Consider the following 22,243-nt stretch of genomic DNA (forward strand, 5'->3'; position numbering starts at 1 on the left):
GGAACAGGCTCTCATGACCTCCTGGCAGAAACTTGGCCAAAAGCACTGAAGTCGAGTGTCCATCTCAGGAATTGCTGCTAATACTTTGAAAAGGCTTCAAATTCACTGTCACGGGGCTGTATCTTTCCTTACACTGGACCGCAGCAATCCCTCTTTCCTCTAACAGCTGGTAAAAGGAGACGTGTCCTACATCTCCAGAGCTTCTTGCACACTGACCACCAGGGAGTCAGAACAGGGATAATGAGTCAGGAGCTCCAGATATTTCTTACCACCTGGACAAACAAAACATGCTGCCATTGCTGGCAAATAAGCCAAACACCTGAAACAAACTTTTTTTTAAAGGCTGCAAGTTGTACAGGTCTACAATAAATCACCTTTAACTTGTTAGCTGTCTTGCATAGACAACAATGTCCAAGCCTCGCATTTTCTTGGTCATTATCATCCCATCATGCTGAAGGAGTCTCATCCATTCAGTAGTTAATAAGTGTTCTTTAGGACCTAGTGCTTGAAAACATATTTTTCACTCTGCGCCTTCTGTCCCACGCAAAAATAGTTAAATTTGTATTTTCCCCCAAATGCAGAATCCTAGAGATTAAAATCATGGCATGTCCTTTAGATGTCTACTCTGGAGCAAACAGACGTTCACACAAGTTGAGCACAGCCAAAAATGCTCTTACTCTCCACCAAAAACAGCTTCCCCTCCTGCTTTCTATTCATTACAATCATCATCATTACTGGCAGATGTATAGTTCTGCTTCCACTGTCAATCCACCTCCCTGCACCTAAACCACTTCTGTTTCTTAGTCACATAACACAGAATACATTTTCATCATACTGCAAACTGAATTAACAACTACTACTACTCTACTGGAAAGGAGGGGCAGATCCTGTTTCTTATCTTAAGCTCCTTCTGGGCACACACTTTCACTGCTTAGCTTTACTTGACCATCTGACCCAAAAAAAACCAAACCAAGATAGAACAGACAACAGCAAGACACGGTTAATTTAGCTCAATGATTTACATTATTGTAAAATATTTCCTCCTTAATCTTTATCATCCTAACACACTTTTCCCAGATACTACTCACATTTTCACCTTGTCTGCAACTCATCAATGCTTTGGCTAAAGATGGAAAAAATACTGAAGGCTGATATAGTCAAGTTCGGAAGCCAGGAAGCTTGTCTTCACAGGTCGCTGTTCCCCATATGAAATACACAAACTAGAGCTCCAAAATTGTAATGTGTTATCTGCTGAGTTGCCAGTTTTAAAATATCAAATACAATACTGTCAACACAAGCACCACTGCTATTTGTTCCTGTTTAAGTAAGGATGATGCTCCCATTAGCGCCATGTACAAATTAGAGTCCTCACTCTAAGTCACAAAAACCTAAAATGGCAAAACCTTTTTATAATGAATGTTGTGAATTTTGCACTCTTCTTCACATGGATTTTCATCTCCCCACACTCTTAAGAAATAAGTCCAGATATTGTCTCTCAAGCAAACACACACATATGCAACTCACTAGAAAGTAAAAAACTAGAAAAGCATTTCATCATGTATACTTCGTAACATACACTCAAAAGCACACAAAGAACAGCATAAATTCTCACTAAAGCCATAAACAGACAATATAAATACTGGTAAAAAAAAGAAAAGTCAGACATTGTCAAACATGCTATTAGAGAATTTTTATTATTACTACCTTATCTAGATTTCTCACTTTACCACAAGTACAGCTTATTATTATTTAAGCATCTACGCTTACTTCATAAAATAAGTTTTAACAGTATAAGTTAGAAAATATTAAAAACCCTCTCTGAGGAGATTTCTGAATTTTTCATAAATTTTAAGTCATCGCTATTTCTATATTATTCCATTTTATCAAACAAATAAAGCAGTATCCTGATGTAAGTCTGAGTTAACAAGATTTACAAGAATCCAATTTACCAGGGATAATTTGTGTAACAACATAAACAGCTTACATCAGCAAGTAGAGTTCTGCTCTACAGCTTTTGAAAAAGCAGTCTTGGACTCGTTATTTTTCATGTTCATTTTCTAACTGTAGTAAAATAGTTTTGTCAATGATTCCTTTTGGTCACACTTAAAAAAAGTAAAAACCCAAAAATAAGCTTGATAAAAGTTTAGTTGTTTACCCATGAGCGGTTAATAACGTTTTCAACCATGGAATGCAAACACAGAAAATGAGCTAAATTAACATTGTTCAATCTATGTGTCAACTGCTAGAACTGAAAGATGTTTTATCAGTCCTAACATCTATTTGCACTACACTTAGAAAAATATGGTCCTAGAGAGTTGGCAAGGCCACACTACCTCACTAGAGCCTAAAACCACACCATCCCACAAACATAAGCAAAGCATTACAGCAAAAGCTTTACGGCAAATGCTAACTCACCAAACCCATTAAAGTTTTCATCAAAAGGCTACTGAATTATTTAGGTCCAATTCCAAATCTGACAATTCTAAATAAAATATTTAGCAAAAACCACAATACAATCATTCAGTATGTCTAAGGCACGGAGAAGTAGGAAGGTGTCATTGCCTAGCAGATAAGGCAGAAGAAAACCAACAACGATCTGAACATAAAACATACTGGAAGGCAACATTCACATACGATATACAGCATTGACAAGTCAGAGGCAGGACTAACTCGGCAGACATTATGACAGGACAATTAAAGACTTCAAAAGTTATAGTTAAAGACTGTATGTTGGAAAAAAGAACAATTTCCTTCCGAAAGTCTGATCTTGCAAATTCTTTCAAATTTTTATCACTGATCATTTCCCACCCTGATTTGAGAAGCAATCTATTTGAGTGAGCTGTTGAGTGAAAACTGCTTTCTTAAACATACTGTCCTGGTTTTAGCTGGGACCGGGTTAGCTCTTCTTTTTAGCAGCTAGAAGAGCTCCGTGTTTTGGTTTTACTCAGAGGCTCGCTCTGAGAAGAATGCTGATAGCAAGTTGATGTTTGTGGTTGGATGTGAAACTCCAAGGACTTTTCAGTGTGCCGGAGTGCAGAAGCACGGCGGGATAAGGGGGGAGCATAGCTGGGACAAGGGGGCGACGATTCCCATTGTGATTTGTGGTGGAACTTAAGACTGAGGGCCAAACTGGCCAATTAGTATTCCATATCATGCAGTGTCATGCCCAGTATAAAAGTGAGGGACAGCCGGGAAGAAGGGCTTTTGCGCTTTGGCTCTTTTGCTGCTTTTGCTCTTTTGCGCTTGCTGAGCTTTTGCTCTATTGTTTTCTTTTCTTTTTCTCTCTCTCCCAGTACTCCCACTCTCGGAGTACTCTCTCTCTCTCTGCCCCTCTCTATTTCGGGGCCTCGAGTTCATCCGGGATTGCAGCTTCGGGACGAGACGGGCTTCGCATACGAGGGGGTGGTGAGCATCTACCCTGTGTATTAAATCATCTGTATTAAATTGTTCTTATCTCAACCCACGGGTTTCCGTTTCTCCTTTAATTCTCTCCCTCATTCCTGGGGGTGGGGTAGGGTGAGTGAGCAGCTGTGGGAGGGGTTCAGCCTAACCCACAACACATATACAATGAAAATTGAGGAAAATCAGTAGCAGTTTTCAAAATCAACTCAACGTGGAGCTGCTCAAGGCCACTTTCACAAGGAGTTCCTGAGTTATGATGCTGAGAAGCTCCATAATTGGAAAGCTTTCCTTTGTGTAGTTGAGCTTAGAGCTCTCACAAAAAGTTGTATTGCTGGCTTTCTAGAAATGCTGGTACCACACAGAATGTGAAAGGTTGTCCAGTTAAGCCAACTTTGTGCCTATATTAAACCCTTTCTTGCATGTTGTGGATGCAAAAAGCTAGTTTTCACATTTGTTTTGGTGTGTCTTGAACCTCAACACATCTGTGTGTTATCAGCTTTTGCAGTAGATGACACTTGCAATTTAGTATTCTCCAACTTAAAGTCACTGATGTTTGGAGGCTCAGTAAATTTATTTTATAGAACAAATTGTAATTGTCAGCGTTATGATGAGGATTGCCTTATTCTGACACTCTAGTTAACTAAGGATGGGCAAGGCAGAAATAAATCAAATCCGCAAGAATACAAAATTACATGTCTATCTCAGGACCAATGCTATATACAACTGAGTTAGCAAGTTCAGAATTTCAGTGTTAAAGGCTATGTAAACTGGTGAGCATATTAAACAAGCATAATCCCCACCATAAGTTTTTTTTTAATACATTTCTGTCAAATAACTTTGCTGAAGCTTTCTATGGAAGCGAGTTTGACCTCCACATCTTTAAAGGCCAGTCTGTAGCCTAAAAGATAAGATAGTCTTCATCCTCAGAATAAAGGACAGTGTACCTTCAAGAATCTTAAAAACATGTGAAATAAGAAAGTGCAACTTCTTCCTGCAAACAATATGCAGAACAATGACAGTATAAATAAGACTTTTGCTGAACAATCACTTGATAACGCTGCCAGATCAAGCTGTACTTCACATTCATAAAACAGATCCGCAGTGGACTCCAAAAAGACGACCCCCATCTCTGGCTCAGATGACATACGACGTTTCATCTCACAAGAGTGAAAGGAGCAAGGAAGGAAGAAATCATATTTTAAACTAAGAAGCCAAGCACAGGAAAAGAGAAGCTTTTTGAAATCCAGAACTATGGTTACATAAATTAAACCCCAGTATTTATATACAAGAGCACTTAAAATCATGAAATACGTATCACTTACAACTTCACAATGACACATTACATAGTTCACCCTTAGTTCCAAACAGGAAGCTGTCATGGTTTGATGTGGAGGGGGTGGGGGTTCTGGTGGCAGGAGAGGGGCTTTGCTCCCTGTGACCTCCCTGGTTTTGGAACCGGGTCAGACCTGGTTCTGGCCACCAGATCGGACTCCCATCCCCCTCAGGCTTGAGCCAATCAGCGCCTCTGCGAATTGCCCTATTTAAGTCGGGACAAAGGAACCGGAAAAGGTGCTTTGCCCAGGAGTGAGGACAGAAGGGAGGAGGGCACTGCCCCCGCTCCCTGGCTCCCGGCCGGGCAGCTGCCTGCGCCGGGCCGGCGCCGCCCACAGAGAATGGCGGCGGCGGAGCCGGCTGGGGAACTCGGGGGCACCCCACTCCCGGGGTGCCCACTGGGCTGAGTTCATCTGGAGAGGACTGAGATCTGAGAGAAACAGCCGCACCGACAGCAGGTCAGTGAGGATGGAGCGGGAGGAGGTGTGCCGGAGCCGAGTTTCCCCTGCGGCTGATGGTGAGATGGCAGGCAGCCCCCCTGCAACCAGGACGGCCTCGGTGGAGCAGAGACCCACTCGCAGCCCGTGGAGAGAAGATGCCTGAGCCTGAGGATGGTCGTGTTGGGATGCACGACAAGGCAGAGCGGCATCTGGAGTCTGTGTGATGACCCACGCCGGAGCGAGTGGCTACAGCTCCCTAAGTATCCAAGACTGTGGTAAAGCCCACACTGGAGCAATCTGTGGGGAAGGATTGTTTCCAGTGGACTGGACTCACGCTGGAGAAGTTTGTGGATTTTTCCTCGTGGGTAGGGGATCCACTGGAGCAGGGGAAAAGGGTGTAAGGACTCCATCTCCTTTAAGAAAGAAGCGGCAGTAACAGCACGGAATGAACTGACCTGCACTCCCCCAGTCCCTGCCCCCTGTGCTGCTGGGGGGAGGAGGTAGAGCCGGGAGGAAAAGGAAAGGGCGGGGGGAAGGTGTCGGTTTTAAGATCTGGTTTTGTTTCTTTCTGTCCTCTCGAGTAATCGGTTTTGTTTCCCTTTGTCCTTCTAAGTAACCATCAATAAATTGTTTTGCTTTTAAGAAAGCCCCGTCTGTTTTGCCCAGGACCATGGTTGGTGGGTGCTCCCTCTGTTCTTGTCTCATCCCTCAGTTCCTTTATTATATTTTTCTCCTCTCCACTTTATTGGAGAAGGAGAGACTGTGTGAGTTTTAGTTGCTGGATCAGCCTAAAACCACGACAGAAGCAAATGGCCCAAACAGACGTTAAACGTTTACCGCCACTCCCTCCTACTTTTAATCATACTTACCATACTTGCAATTGGGACCGTGCTTAAAACACAAGCAGAAGACACAAATTAAGCTTGTTCTAGTATATTTTCCAAGTGATGGGCACTGAGCATGCCTCTCCCTGGACTGCTGCTGGCTGGCCAAAGAATCTGGCACACATAGTGGTGTTTCCTCATTAACACCAAAGTGCTGGTTGCTCCAAAAACTGCCTCTTCACAGAGTTTGTTTCTTTCCAATTTGTTTATTTTTAACCACAAACTCTACACAAAACTGGCTTCGCCACACAGGCTCTTTTAGTCAGGCAACAGGAAACATAACTTAGGTAACAGTGGTCGAATAGCATCCCACAATGACCAACTGTTCAGCGGCAAAAGCCAAGTACCTGTGTCACAGCTCCCCTTTATATACATTTAATCAGTTCTCTGCAGACTGTATCATACATTTTTCTGTTTCAATTCTCTTTTGTCCTGTGCCTAACATGCTTTTGAATTGTTTATTTACATTAGCCATCTCCTACAGATGCAATCAGACACCAGAGACTAAAAGCATTTCAATTTAGTTCATAGTAAGTGCCTTTAAATACTGTATCTAAACATTTCCTGTATTTCTGCATACTTTCATCCTACAATATTACGGGTATATTGTAAAGACCTTTGCTAATTAGCTTTCAGTTACAACAGTCAGCCTCAAGTACTCCATCGCTCTAAATGCCGCTCTACTTTGTATTTTTCAGGCTTGCACAGCATCTCTTTTTCCCTATGTAATACGCTCACATTCTCACCAGCACTGTAATTTCCCTGTGAGAATAACTACCGCAGAATAACCACCTGACTTCTAAATGTGGGTCAACCACCTCCATAAAAATCAAACCTACACCTCCTGAGTTGCAGATAGGCTAGAAGTCAGTAATTAAAGGTTGATGAAGCCTAGCCCACATCATACCTTTTCACTACTGAAATTAAGTGCAAGCCAAATTCTTTGTTTCATGAACCTACAGTGTCATTTCTAGTAGCGCTCCTAGAAGATTAAGTCAGTGACAACTGATGCTAAAAAAGGCACAGATACATTTAACCATCTCAAAATCACTTATATAAGCCCTGAAATAACCATAGGGAAAAAATCAGAAGAGAAGACTTAGTATCTGCAAGGAGTTTGACATAGTACAATCAAGTCTTAGTGCTTTTCAAGCTCGTTTTAGAATCATAGAATCATAGAATGGTTAGGGCTGGAAGGGACCTTCAAAGGTCAAATGACCTTCAAAGTTTTAATGACTTTCCTATGAGAGAAAGCCCTTAAAAAAGCACAAGTTTGCCTTTATTAGTGGGAATAGCAACATTAAAAGGAAGACTTAACAGCAATATTCAGTATAACTACAACATTTGTCTAGTAAGAACACAACACAGTACATATAACATATACAGAAAGAATAACGAAAAATTTCTGTAAACATAATAAAATATGTGATAAACAAGTTATACATGTATATTCTACAGAAAATCATTCCAGACAAAGCACAATGCAAGCCAGAGAACATCGAGTGGTGTTCCAGTGAGATAACAGCAGCTTTTAGAAAATATATCAGAGCTAGCTGTGGGTAGCACTGAAAATACTACCATAATAATTCTTAAAATACAAATAATACCATAATAATTCTTAAAGTACACAAAAAGACTACCAGATTCAACATGGTAACAATTATCTTTGGTTTCAAAGTTTTTTTTCTTTTTCTCTGAATGGTACTGAAAGGGAAAACAAGAAAATGATTCAAAGTTACCTGAGGAAATTGCCTATATTACTCTAATGGACTAATATAATTACTTTAACAAAGCAAACCATGGGAGTTAGGGAGGCTCATACCAAAAAAAAAAAAAGAGTCTCAGGAACACTACTCACGGCAAGAACTAAAGGAAGCATAGATGACTAGCATGCGAAGAGTAAAAGGAGAGAGAATATTAATAAAAAAAGCCTGAAGTTTTCCCTAAGGACTCCACACATTGTAACAAACACGTCTAATGATATCCCAGGCAATAGGACAATACGAGCAGTCCGAAATGCAAATAAGCACAAGCAACTATTGCTTGGTTTTTGTTTTTTAAACAGACTATGAACACATCTACTGACAAGTTTCATTTTGCATCCGATCAGCTCACATGGATCCACTGAGAGTTTGTTTTCTACAGGCTTAGGAAGGCAGAGAGACTGTTTGAAAGCGGGCAAAAAGTAGCGTTGAGACTCTTTTTCCCTTTCCTAAAGGGAAGGATCTTTCAGTAGAAGTAATTGTTAGATCTTTACATAAAGGTTCCAGGCTTAGGAGGTATATCATAACACTTCCACATAAAGACACAACTTAAATACCTGAGACATTAACATGACCATCGGTCACAGGATTACACACAGATAACGATTTACCATCATGTGGACTGTTCTCCTACAAATCATAGCATCCTTTAATAAACTAGAGCACCACATACTGCATTTTTTTCTCTTTCAGATTAACACATAAGGATACAAAGAATTACATACAGTATTGAAATATGCTTTCTTCCTTACCTCTTTATTGTGAAAGGCAGTGGTTTTGAATCAACATTTGGAACAGCTAATTAATGTTAGCATTTAAGTTCTTTAAAACCTCTGTAAAAAACAGCTTTGTCTTACCATGGCTGTGGGCAGTTCCTGGGCTGAGACACGGCTGGAGTAACTCTTTGGTTGGAGTAAAATTAAAATAGGCTTCTTTCCCCTGGCGCTGGTTCATTTTTCCTGGAGTTAAAAGCTGTGATTCATCGCTGTTTGTTACCACTGCTGAAATACAAAAATGGATGCTCATTCAATGATGTTATGTGCTTGTGCATAGATTTCTATTAGCAACTTTACTGCTATTTATGAAACTGATATTAAAGTGCCATATTGAAAAATTTTTTGTTCTAAAAAATGAGTATTTCAAACTAGAGATTTGCTTTGGAGAAGACAGCAGAAAGGAGCCAACAAGACTGGTCTAAGACATGAGACAGAAGATGAAAACAAAAACTAGGAGGAGGTAGGAAAAGCCACTACTGAATACAGATACAGCACTGAGCTGTTACTTAACTTCTAAAATCCTGCTTTCTTTGCCACTTTTGTGATAGTTCTTGGTTTAACTAACAAAAACACAGCTGACCCAGGAAATGGTTTGCCAGATCAACGTGTGCCACTATCCCAGAATGCTAAGATGAACCTAAGTATATGCATCAATAACAATTATGTAAAGACTCTGTGAAGGGAAAGGTTTAAAGCAGAAGAGTTATCCTCCTTAAACCTTACCAGTTTGAAAGACTTGTTGGATGTCTTCTACCTATCTGTAAGACCACCTGGCCAGCCATGCTGTTTATGGTGTCTGTACGTTTCCTTAAGCTGCATACAACAAACTGTACAGTTTTTGATAGTGGAAGAATGGCTGACTCAGCAACGCCTGTCCTGTGGATGCAGATCTACTCGCAGAAAGAGATCAGAGGGGGAAACAAAAGATTCTTACTGAAGAAGAACCTGCCTAAAAGATTAGGATTTACGACATAGCTCATCAAGTGTTCCCAAGCTTTCTGCTAACAGTTTTAAAGGTTCAACAGAAGATCTAGTCTAAACAAAGAAGTTGCATTTTCTGGATGGAATCTGCAAAGCACAGAGGCTCCTCTTAGCTTTATTTCTACTATTATTACAGTACCAGAAACATTTTTTCAGCAAAGCATAGCATAAACACAAGGCATTAAGAAGAACACAAGGATGCCAGGATACCCACCTGTACTATTTTTCTACATCAGATACATGATCTAAAGCTCTGCTCCAAACAAACTACACTCTTTTGTGCTCTCGGGCACAAAAAGAAGGCCTACAGAGGGTGGAAACAAGAACAGGTAGCCTGGGAAGAATACAGAGCGATTGTCCGAGCAACCAGAGATCAGGTTAGGAAAGCCAAAGCCCTGATAGAGTTAAATCTGGCCAGGGACATCAAGGGCAACAAGAAAAACTTCTATAGATATGTCAGTGATAAAAAGAGATCTAGGAAAATGTAGGCCCTCTCCGGAAGGAAACAGGGGACCTGGCAACCCAGGATACGGAGAAGGCTGAGGTTCTCCATGACTTCTTTGCCTCAGTCTTCACTGGCAAGAGCTCCAGCTGCACAGCCCAAGTCACGAAAAGCAAAGGCAGGGACTGGGAGAATGAAGAACTGCCCACTGTAGGAGAAGATCAGGTTCGAGACCATCTAAAGAACCTGAGGGTGGACAAGTCCATGGGACCTGATGAGGTGCATCCGCGAGTCCTGAGGAGACTGGCAGATGAAGCTGCTAAGCCACTATCCATCATATTTCAGAAGTCGTGGCAATCTGGCAAAGTTCCCAATGACTGGAAGAGGGGAAACATAGCCCCCATCTTTAAAAAGGGGAAAAAAGAAGACCCAGGGAACTACAGGCCAGTCAGTCTCACCTCTGTGCCCAGCAAGATCATGGAGCAGATCCTCCTGGCGACTATGCTAAGGCACACAGAAAATAAGGAGGTGATTGGTGACAGCCAACATGGCTTCACTAAGGGCAAATCCTGCCTAATTTGGTGGCCTTCTATGATGAGGTTACAGCATTGATGGATAGGGGAAGAGCAACTGACATTGTCTACCTGGACTTATCCAAAGCATTTGATACTGTCCCACACGACATCCTTGTCTCTAAACTGGAAAGACATGGTTTTGATGGATGGACCACTCGGTGGACAAAGAATTGGCTGGATGGTCGCACTCAAAGAGTTGTGGTCAATGGTTCAATGTCCAAGTGGAGGCCAGTGACGAGTGGTGTTCCTCAGGGGTCAGTGCTATTTAACATCTTTGTTGGTGACAGACAGTGGGATTGAGTGCATCCTCAGCAAGTTTGCAGATGACACCAAGTTGTGTGGTGTTGTGGACATGCTGGAGGGAAGGGATGCCATCCAGAGGGACCTCAACAGGCTGGAGAGGTGGGCCTGTGAGAACCTCATGAAGTTCAACAAGGCCAAGTGCAAGGTCCTGCACATGGGTCGGGGCAATCCCAAGCACAAGTACAGGCTGGGCGGAGAATGGATTGAGAGCAGCCCTGAGAAAAAGGACTTGGGAGTGCTGGTGGATGAGAAGCTCAACATGAGCCGGCCATGTGTGCTGGCAGCCCAGAAAGCCAGCCGTATCCTGGGCTGCATCAAAAGAAGCGTGGCCAGCACGTTGAGGGAGGTGATTCTGCCCCTCTGCTCTTGTGAGACCCCACCTGGAATACTGCATTCAGCTCTGGAGTCCCCAGTACAAGAAGGACATGGAGCTGCTGGTACGGGTCCAGAGGAGGTCACAAAGATGATCCGAGGGCTGGAACACCTCTGCTATGAAGACAGGCTGAGAGAGTTGGGGCTATTGAGCCTGGAGAAGAGAAGGCTCCGGGATGATCTTATAGCAGCCTTCCAGTACTTAGGGGGCCTACAGGAAAGCTGGAGAGGGACTTTTTACAAGGGCGTGTAGTGACAGGACAAGGGGCAATGGATTTAAACCGAAAGAGGGCAGATTTAGATTAGATATAAGGAAGAAATTTTTCACTCAGAGGGTGGTGAGGCACTGGAACAGTTTGCCCAGAGAAGTTGTGGATGCCCCATCCCTGGAAGTGTTCAAGGCCAGATTGGATGAGGCTTTGGGCAACCTGGTGTAGTGGAGGGTTTCCCTGCCCATGGCAGGGGGGTTGGAACTAGATGATCTTTGAGGTCCCTTCCAACCCTAACCATTCTATGATTCTATGCAGACTGCTATTCAGGAAAAATACGTGAGGAGATGGACAAGGGAAGCAAAGAGCTCATTTTACCCATTCAGAGTTCAGGTCTGTCAGTGCCAGAAGGCCAATACTTCACAGTAGTGATTGACTTTGCTCTTCTTGTAGAACCACCAAACTAGCTTTTTATTTTCATGCAGCTCCAAGTAAGGTGAAAGGAGGGGAGCAGGGGAGTTGCTGAAGTCTTGGGAAGTGACCGCACCACAAAATATTTAAGGTGCACTGAAGTAGCACCAACTTTCGATCAGCTAGCTGAATGCTGCTCTTGAAGAGCCACTGGCCATTTAGCTCCACAGAAATGGAATTGCACAGACCGTCCCAGAGCTGCCTCCAGGCAGCACCCTGCTGTGGGCAGCGCTCCAGCTCCGTGGCTGGGCACCCCGTGGCTGAACATCCCATGGGTGGGCACCCCGCCTGCTGCGCTGCCGGCTGCATCAGAGACCCTGCAGCAGGGATGGTACTAACAACCCTTTCTCGAGCGACCTGTGCAGAAGGCTCATTTCCCAACAAGCAGCATGCAGCACTGCTGAAGTTTTTTCAAGCTTTAAGCTTTGGAAACTCTGAAGTTTTTTTAAGCTGTCGAGATGCAATCGTTTCTCAGGTGATACCTGCCAGCAATTCAGAGCAAAAGCAAACTCTGCATACAAGTTTTACCGAAGTTTGAACTGAACCGAGGCATGTTAACTCAGTAACACCCACGGAGTTACAAGCTCCAAGTTCACTATTAAATTCATGCTCCTTCATTAGTCTGCAGACTCAATTTTGGGTCCTGCAAAGACAGCAGCACTTTACATGCCTGGGGATAAGATGATGAACTTCCTAAATCAAGTGGGCTTTTGAGAAATTCAATTGATAAAGCTGAAGAATGATTCTCACAGGAAAGTTTTTAAATCTCCTTTTTATACAAAGCATTATGAAAGTACTAAACAAATGGAAATAAACCAGTTAAGATCACAAACGTCTATCCACGCTGTAGCAGCCACTAGGAAGAAGCTGTCCCTCTCCTCCAAAATGCCTCATCCCAATGATCAGACCTTTGCTTTGGGATGAGTGGGAAGACAAGGCAAGGTAGAACACACCTGTTGGTTTGAGCAGGGGATAGTGAATAAGACTAGTAAGAGGCTTTCATCTTTTTTCTCTAAAAGACTGACTAATGACCTGATTTTTACAGGTGCCTATGTAATCACAACCGTAAAATCAGCAGGACCTTCAGGCAGTTAATGAGCTCTGTAAAGATATGCCTTAAGCATCTTATGGCAGAAGCTCTGGAAAGAGACAGAGATGGAAACAAAGCAAGCTATTACCATGAAAAGGAAAAAAGAAGTGGAAAAGTTATACTAGTAACAAACCAGAGTTTTCAAGATGTCATTACATCAAACACCTACCACTCAGAAGCAGATGTTTTTAAAAGAGTAGATTTAATTACTACATATTAATTAATAACTCAGCACTTTGTAGAGGCTCCTTGCTGCTGTTTATAGATTGATTTCATCAACACTATAAAAATGCATGGTACATTCTTAAGTCATCCATTTACTGAACATGCTTGATGGCCTTATAACTAATTTTGAACTCATCTGAAGCATGGAAGGATCACCAACAGTGATAACAAATACTAAACTGAAACTTACAGTTTTTGACTCCTATGTCCCCAGGGTACCTGCAGCGTACCTCAAAACCCACACTCAGTTTCTAACTAATCTTCAAAGTACTCACTCGTTCTAGTGAGTTTTGGTGAGGAAAACCGAAATACGATTTTTTTTTTTTTTTTAAATGTTCCTGAGGAATGCCTCACATACAGAAATGATCAGAGGGCTAGAATCTCTCCTATGAAGAAAGGTGACAGAGCTGGGGTTGTTCAGTCTGGAGTAAAGGTGGCTCTGGGGAGATCTTATAGCAGTCTTTCAATATATAGGGGGCTTATAAGAAAGATGGAGAAAGACTTTTTACCAAAGCCTGTAGTGAAAGGACAAAGGGCAACAGTTTTGAACCGAAAGAGGATTGATTTAGATTGGCATAATGAAGAAATATTTACAATGAGGGTGGTGAGACACCAGAACAGGTTGTCCAAAGCAGCTGTGACTGCCCCATTCCCAGAAGTGTTCAAGGTCAGGCTGGACAGGGCTTTGAGTAAACTGATCTAGTGGAAGATGTCCTTCCCCACAGCAGAGGGGTTGGACTAGAGGATTTTTAAAGGTCCCTTCCAACCCAAACAATTCTATGATTCTACTTCTTCTTAGGTTTCACATGCCAGCTCCGCAACTTTAAAGACAGATTTGGTAGGCTTATGGTCAACATGTCCAACAAGAAATACATTAGGTATGGTAGGCATTGCCAACCAGTCCTTCCACTCAAAAGCCTCATAGTAGTGATTTATTTTTAGACTTTCACTCAGGCTTCAGAATACTCATCCAAGAGAAAAAAGATCTCCGTTCATCCCCTCCTTTACCTGAGTGAGTTTAAACCCGTACCATTTATCTCCTGCAAGATGAGAAGAGGGTTATTTTAGAGAAGTAACATCACTCAGTAAACATCAAAGCCTTCTCGTGACTCTTTGGAGGGCACATTTCAATATCAATAGAACTGTTGGAGTTGATAATACATACTTTGTTCAATTTCCTCATACTGGCCATAAAATTACTAATATATAGTTTGTCAGTAAGATTCACGCATCAGAAGAAACACAAATTGGAGTCTTTACCACCAATTTATTTCATCAGATATAGGTATGAAAAAAAACAGATATCCGAAGTGGCAGATTCCCAGTTCCTCTGATTCTAGAATGAGTATGTGAAAATGCCTACACTCTTGAAAATACCACATGGACATCAGTTATAGGAAAAGGATTATTACAATTCAATTCTGCATTATTTTTGAATGTCTGTAAGAAACAATATCAGCTAGGACCATAGCTTCTGCACAGATTTCTCACCAAAAAGAAAGAATTTGTGCCTGCATCTTTCCCTTCACCACATACACAAACTCTTAATCCCAGGCAAAATTATTCTGCCAATCATATTAACACCCATGAACCACTGTCAGTAATAAGCCTTTGGCTGCGTGCACGCACGTACGTATACATGTTGAAACTTTCCCTATCACCACACCAGATCCAATCCTTATTTGACTATTACAGTATAAACACCTGTTCACTTCTGAAGATGTACATTCATTGAAATTAAGTGAACCATATAGCACTACAGATAAGCTCGAAAATAAAACTGTTTCTGAACCATTATTTCCCTGTCTTTAATATCTACACTGCAACAACATTTGACAGTTTCATTTCAAACTGATAAATTTATCTTTTCCTCTTCCAGGGAAGTAATTAAAAAAGATTTATTATTTTCTAGCCATAACTGAGAGAGATGAGAATAAAATTTTTCCACTTAAAAAAAAAAAGTCAAAGTAGGGATATATTTAGATGAGTAGTATGCCAGGTAAAATACTCTTCCAACAGTAAATTTTCATCATACTTCAGTTTCTCAATTACAATACAGAAGAAAATTTAGTACTTAGCCCAACAGTCTATATGCAAAGATATATGCTGACTATCATGAACATATGCGCAAACATACTATAGGAGAGGGGAGTCACTTACTTGATGGTCCATGAGAGTCTCTGTTATCACCATGATGCTGTACACACATACAATTGAAGAACGAAGAACAGCAAACAAAAAAATCCAGGCCAGGAAGAAGCAAGTGCACAAAAGCAGCAGCGGGAAAGAAGAAGGACAATGAAAACAGTGTTAGTTTATAACTAAAACACAACATGCACCTCAATATCAGAGGCAAGATCTCAAGAAACTTAGCAGTTCAGAAAAGTTGAAGCAACAAAACTGACAAATATGCTTATAGAGAAGTCATTATTAGAAGCCATCCTCCTGTATGGTTAGTAAACAGCAACTGCCAATTCTGAGTGGAACCTCTCCATCAGCAGTTTAGTGCTCATATGGCTTGATACACAATATATTTTAAGAAATTTTTAGCTGGAATGTTTTCAGAAGACTAAAGCTCTGAAGAAAGCTGAAATAACACAAAATTTGTTTCCAAAACTCCACTTCCAGACAGGTGTTTTGGAAAGACATAAAACTTCTAAGCCATCAGAAATACGTGAGCACCCACGAATGCCAGATCCAAGGCTAACTGCCTTTGCACACAAACACAAACTTAGAAGCCACTGATGCAGTTCATCTCCCCACACAGATAACATTTTAAATTGCTTAGGATGCAAGACAAGCAGTGCAGTTTTAAATTTAAGAGGACATTTTATATCAAAGTATTTCCAAAGAATCGAGTTGTATAAAGAGTTATCTCTGTCCCACTGAATGCATCAAATATAGGCACCACGGGAGAGTAATTACATAGTAATAGTCTGTACTCCTTTCTGACATTTGATCTGGAATCTTTTATAAATCACTGCTATCCAAGACCGCAATCAGGGCTAAGATTCCACTGTGCTCAGCCATGTACAGATGTAAGGTAAGTTCCACCTATGCCTTAAAGGATTTACTACCTTTGAAACCCACGAATAACAGAAAAGGAGGAGAAAACAGGAATACTGATCAGTATGAATATTTCCTCTTTAAAAATAAAACAAATCCAAACCCGCTGTATCTTCTGTACTCCCAAAAAAACCCCACTTCTGCTCCATAAAAAGAGAGAAATCCTTGCCCTGCTTTAAAGAGAACCATCTTGCCTCTCTGTTACCAGGACTAACAGCAGGAAATGTCAAAAAGAAAAATAACAATCTTAGCAAGCAGGAGTCTTGTCTTAGAGTTCTGAGCTCAAAACATAGATTTTCATCCCTCACAGTTGCCTAGGGGTGTTAAATTGATGCTGCAATGTGCAAATGTAAAGTACTGCCATGAGAATACAGCAATTGCAGTACACATCATGGGAAAGGTGAGGAACCCTTCTTTAATAACTCTGCATTTCTGCAAAAAGGACTTCATTAAACAAGAGAAGCTGAAATAAATTATTAGTGCATTTGGTAAACAACCTTCTATCCCCACCAGAGACTAAATTTAGGTCAAAGAGTGAAACACTGCTAAGGAAACCCATGAATTTAACAGATAGGTTTAGGTACTAGTACATGAAAGGCATTCAAGAATTCAACAGATTTCAAGGCAAATTGTTTCTTTTTAATGTACCGGTAATGTAACGCAGACTAGGAAATAATTTATGTTCAGACTGGAACCATATTACCCCATGCTGGTTTTAGATTCAAGAGAATAGTGACTGGTAGGAGAACAACATAGAGGAGCCTGCAGTAACTGTTCAGAGATCCAGCAACTGACTGAAGGACTGGGAACACTGCTACTCAGCACTGGTCTGCTTGGCTTCACACTGAAAGTTGGAAAGCAAGGCAACAGAACTTGAAAAATAGATTGTTAACAGACATATAGGATCAGAAGTTTCTGAGACTCGGACAGCACGTTCACTCTCAGCACGTACTTACGCATTGAAGAAATAGAACGAAAAAGCACTGCAGCAGGTCCCGTCTCACTGCCTGCCCCTCAAGCAGCCTTGACCAAGATACAACATGACACCACAGAGCAGGGCAACCCGTCACCCGAGACGATGCAGGGGCTTTTTATGTAAATATTTTAGCATTGCATGGTTAATCCTATGAACTGGTACAAACAGCTCCCACGCCAGAGGCTGAAACACAAGCCCAGCTAACTCTGTCCCTGATCTTCTCCGACAGACATTCTGTTTACACACCAAACTGCCTCCGTTGCTGGTCAACCTCCTCTCTTCATTAGAGCTATTTGGGCCTGTGGATTTACCTAAAAGTTGCAGGATATATGTTTCTAAATATCGATGCAAGATGTTAAGATATGGAAATGAGACTATTTCGGCCAAAAAGACTTCTTTGTGTTCCAGTTGCCTGTTGCACCTCTAACATCTGCAATTCATATCACTGCAGAGTGGAGTTTCAAACCCCTAAGGGAACCAAACATGACAGCTTTACTAGGTCAATGTTTTCTCTGAAAAGATGCCGTCAGGGTATTCATGTCCATCATCTCCCACAATTTCTATTCTAAATATACAAAACTAAGAGAAACATACACTTATTTCCAGAGGCACAGCCTACCCTTATTTTCACATTTATTTAATTGATTACTTTCATTACAAATTACAGAACATGTCTTTTGTCAAGGGAGGTTTTCAACACCATATGATTGGTTTAGCTTCTGCTGAGGCACATTTAGTTAAAAATGTTACTATCGAAACATACAAAACCTAGCTCTCCTCCCAGTAAAGTTTTAGATTAAAGCAGCTCTGAGCTTCAGAAAAGCACTATTTTTAGACATTAATTTCTCAGAAATGAAGCTTAGAACAACTGCTACTAAACCTAAAATTATATCTGCCAACTTGTTCTATAAAACAAAATCCTTTTCCTGTTGAATATTAGGGTAAAAGCAAAAACCTATGTCATGCTAGCATTTCTGAATCTTACACTACAAAAGCTAAGTTTGTTAAAAACACTTACTAGATTTACAATCTAAACTTACGGCTAAATTCTTAACAAAGTTTAAATGCACATTTTAAAGCCAAGTTAGAATTTTCATCCTGCTGAAGACAGGCTTTTCCTGAAATCAGTCTCTAATACATGTAAATCACTAAGATTGATCATGCTACATACAAATTCAGGACCACTAACTCAACCTACAAAGCTGATCAGTAAAAAGGATCTCTATTCTATGTTTCAAGGAAAATAGGAACTTTTAAGTCTATCGATGTATTTAAATAGCAAGGACTGACTGTAAAAGTTATATCAAATGCAAAGTATTTATGAAATTCATGTTTTGGTAAAAATTAGTCAACTAGAAAGTTTTCTAAAAGAAAATATTTAGAAAAAGAATGGTTTACACCAGACATTCCCATGTGATGTTCTGAGTTCTAGGCCAGTCTAAATTGAATTATTATTTTCTAGAAAAATAGGGAAAAACTGTTCTCAAACAAGAATTCAAACCAGAGTGCCTAGTATTTTACACTGCTTTAATGGCGCAAGACTACAAAAATAGCTTTCTGAGCTGCCATAAAATTTGTGTTCTGACATAGTGTATATAAGCCTAATAATTAGACAGGAAAAGCATCTCATGTAAGACTTTTCTCCCTAGACTGATCTGGAAAGAAAAGCTCACAATATTAAGTTCTGTGATCTCCTCTGTTTTTCCTTTACATGCAAGCAGAAAACACACCAGAAAGCTCAACACCTCTAAAACGGTCTTTTTCAAGTACCTCCTAGAAACCCCCCAAATTACTTAAACTGTGTAGCAAAATGTTGATCAGTGTTCTTTATGCATGTTTGCAACTCATGTATTTCATTAATTTTAATCAGACAAATAGAACTTGAAAAAAAAAAAATCAGATTGTTTAGTATTGCAGACTTTACCCGCAATCTCAAACATGATCCTTCAAAAAAATTTAAAATTTTAGGAAGCGTCAGAATTTGTACACACTCAAGGTCTTCAAAATTACTGGGTTCAATATCTCTTAAAATATACGTTTTTTTATTTTTTTTTAATGTGTCAGTTTCAACTTTTTTACTATGGTGTACACCAGACCAAGTTTATATTAGACTTCCAGGTAAGCTTTCAAAAATGTTTTTAACATCTGTAGCGCAAGACGTACGCAACACTTCACACTGTAGCTGCCAGACAGAATTACCTCACTAAATGGTATTTTGGTAATAAATGCTTAGAGTAGCCAATCACAGTATACTATCAGTTAAAAAAAATTATTCTGAGATAACACTTGAGGTGCCTAAGCACATAGGATGAAAGGCAAATCTATCCTTACACTTCTCATTCTTCTGAAGCAGACTTGGTAAAACAGAGAGCCTCGTTTCAAGATACCTTCTTAAAATCTTGCTATTGTGAAGGCATGCCACAAAAAGAAAACTAGCACATTTCAAGTTATTTTCAAGTTATTTTGTAAACTGGTAAATGCTTTTTATTTTAGGAAACAAGGAGCACTGAATGGTCAGGTTGGATTTTTTGAAAAAATATATCCTGTTGCACAGTTGACATGATACTCAAGAATATGTCGCACCTGGGATATAGATGCATCAGCCTTGCAACAAGTCAATGAAGGTATTTATTACAGAAAAAAAACAAGTATTTTCTTAATGCACTGCAAAATAGCTTGCCTCCAAATTCACCACTTAAGATAAAAACAATAATAAAACACTTGATCAAATTAATAGCTCCATGTAATAGCTGAACCTTCACAAATAAAGTTGGTCACCAACGAGGTGTTAAACTTGAGCTTCACCTCAGTCACAGAAAAGATACTCTATTCTGCCTTTGGGAGGCAGTGCTTTGACTCAGAAAGAAGCTTTCGAAACTAAAAAAGATTTCTTGCTTCAGCTATTAGAGCGCTTCCATATAACATAGCTTGTGGAAAAACTGAATTCTTAAATAATTTCAACATTATGATGATGATTAAGTGTCATCGTATCCACTAGCCTTTCCTGTTTTTAAATTGTGCTTAAAAAGAAAGAGCTGGTATTTTCACTGCTTCAGAAATTTTATAATCAGCACAGATTATCAACTCTGACACCTGAAATTACTCTGATAACATATAACTATCACTCCTCCTGCCTTTTCTGCTCCTTGCTTCACCAAGAAATTGGGTTTGGGGTTTTTTTTTTGTCCATAGTCACTAACTAGTTAAGTGCCAATTAGTAAGACTGAGAGGAATACCTTTTTCTTTTGGGACTCAGAGACACCAAGGATCAAATCCAAGAACTGAATGTTTCTTGACATCCAGCCCCCTTATCGCGAGAATCTAGTAAACGATGTGTGATACTACGTGATATTCCAAATGTATTCACCAGAAAAGTATCAATTTAAGTCAAACTAGAACAGAGTCAAGCCATTTAATTCTCTCCCTGCAAAAGCATCTTCACATTCATCTGATCACATGAAGACACACTTGAGTTACTCACTGAATTTCTATCAAGTTCCCCATCAACTGGAACGGTCTCCATGCTGAAAGGGCACGTTGTCTGTCTCTCCGTCAGTTAGAATTCTTCCATCTTGCTACTCGAGATCCTGGAGGGGGAAAGAAAAATACAATAATTCACTTTCAATGGCTGAAATCTGTTTAAGAGCCACACTGTCTCTTCTCTACATTTTAAGAGAGTAAATAGTCTTCTATTGTAAACTGTGTATATTACGGTTCTTTGCAAAACACGTACATTACCCATAAAAAACAACTTTTTAGGAATGGAGAAGATATTTTCAAGTAAAATGGCCAAAACAAAAGCCACTCACAGAGACATTTACTTTTAACTACGCTTGCATCAAATAAGGAAGAGCTATGCTAGAACACCACAAGCAAGCAAGAAAGGAAGAAAGAAAAACCCACAAAAGCTACAAGCTTTGCTCTGTATTTCCCCTTGTTTCAGAGACGCCAGCAGCACACCACTCGCGCCCACAGGTATTTGCACATAGGCTGGTTGGGTATATAAAAGCTATTCTGGAGCAGAACTCCAGAAACAGCCACGTTTTGCTTTGTGGAACAGAGACACAGAAATTAAATGATTTGTGCAAACTAGGAGCATCTGTGGCAGAGCAGGCACTCACAGCTGGCCGTCACCACAGGCAGCCTGAAAGCAATGCCTTGTTCTCCACACATTTCCTATTTACTTCTTTCACTAGAGAATGAAAGCTACAATAAACCTCAGTATTCACACCACACTTGAAGTCACTGGTGAGACAAGAAAATGGTCTGGAATCAAGCAAAACTTGGTGGAAAAAACATAGTTTAACCATTCATTCCTTTCATGGATTTGAGGCGGGAAGCAGATCAGGATGGCATGCCTGCAGAGATGCCCACCTACAGCCTGTTGCTCTGCTTCTCTCTCCAAGGTTCCCATCAATAAAAGACACAAGTAGATGAGACGGTTGTACGCTGACCTGTTCAAAACAGTAAATCCAGTATCCTGCAGGGAGAAAACCCTGCAGTCCCACTCTCCACAAAGCCATGCCCACACCACCCTCCTCTCCAGCCAAAGCAAGTGTTTGATCAGAGAATTAGCCCAAGGACTTTTTTTTTTTCCTGTTTTTTTTTTTCTCCTGTCTTCGGTGGGGTGAGGGGGCGGCAGGAAGCAGCTAAATTACAAGCCAGATTGCTAAACTAACACTTGTGTAAGAACAGAGGGTAGCATGAAAACAGTGACTGTTTTTTAAGCTACAGTGTTAGCATATTGTGGTATGGGTATACACCAAGGTATAGCTTCAGCTCAAGCTTTAACAGAAGCAGATTAACTGAGGACAGAGAGATGAGAGGAGGCGTCACATCCCCTTCCAAGGAGCCTGAGGAACGTCCTGAGTGCAGGAGGACAAGAGAAGTGCAAGGAGAGGACGAGGACAGTATACCACAAGATCTTGCAGTTCAA

General features: G+C 40.7%; 1 protein-coding gene across 2 annotated transcripts in view; it reads right to left on the minus strand.

The window, feature by feature from the left end:
* OSBPL8 (oxysterol binding protein like 8) overlaps positions 1-20,828 on the minus strand; it is a 66,473-nt gene extending 45,645 nt beyond the window's left edge. The window contains exons 1-2 of one of the 2 annotated variants that reach the window (XM_086610889.1): positions 20,789-20,828; positions 8,679-8,822 (exon numbers count right to left, since the gene is read on the minus strand). In XM_086610889.1, the coding sequence (XP_086467015.1) occupies positions 8,679-8,775 (97 nt within the window). In that variant the 5' untranslated portion in view covers positions 8,776-8,822; positions 20,789-20,828. The remainder of the gene's footprint in view (positions 1-8,678; positions 8,823-20,788) is intronic. The other variant, XM_086610888.1, reaches the window with a different exon arrangement.
* Positions 20,829-22,243: the final 1,415 nt, after the last annotated feature.

This window comes from Tauraco erythrolophus, chromosome 4 (assembly GCF_009769465.1).
Source record: "Tauraco erythrolophus isolate bTauEry1 chromosome 4, bTauEry1.pri, whole genome shotgun sequence".
Taxonomy (NCBI): domain Eukaryota; kingdom Metazoa; phylum Chordata; class Aves; order Musophagiformes; family Musophagidae; genus Tauraco; species Tauraco erythrolophus.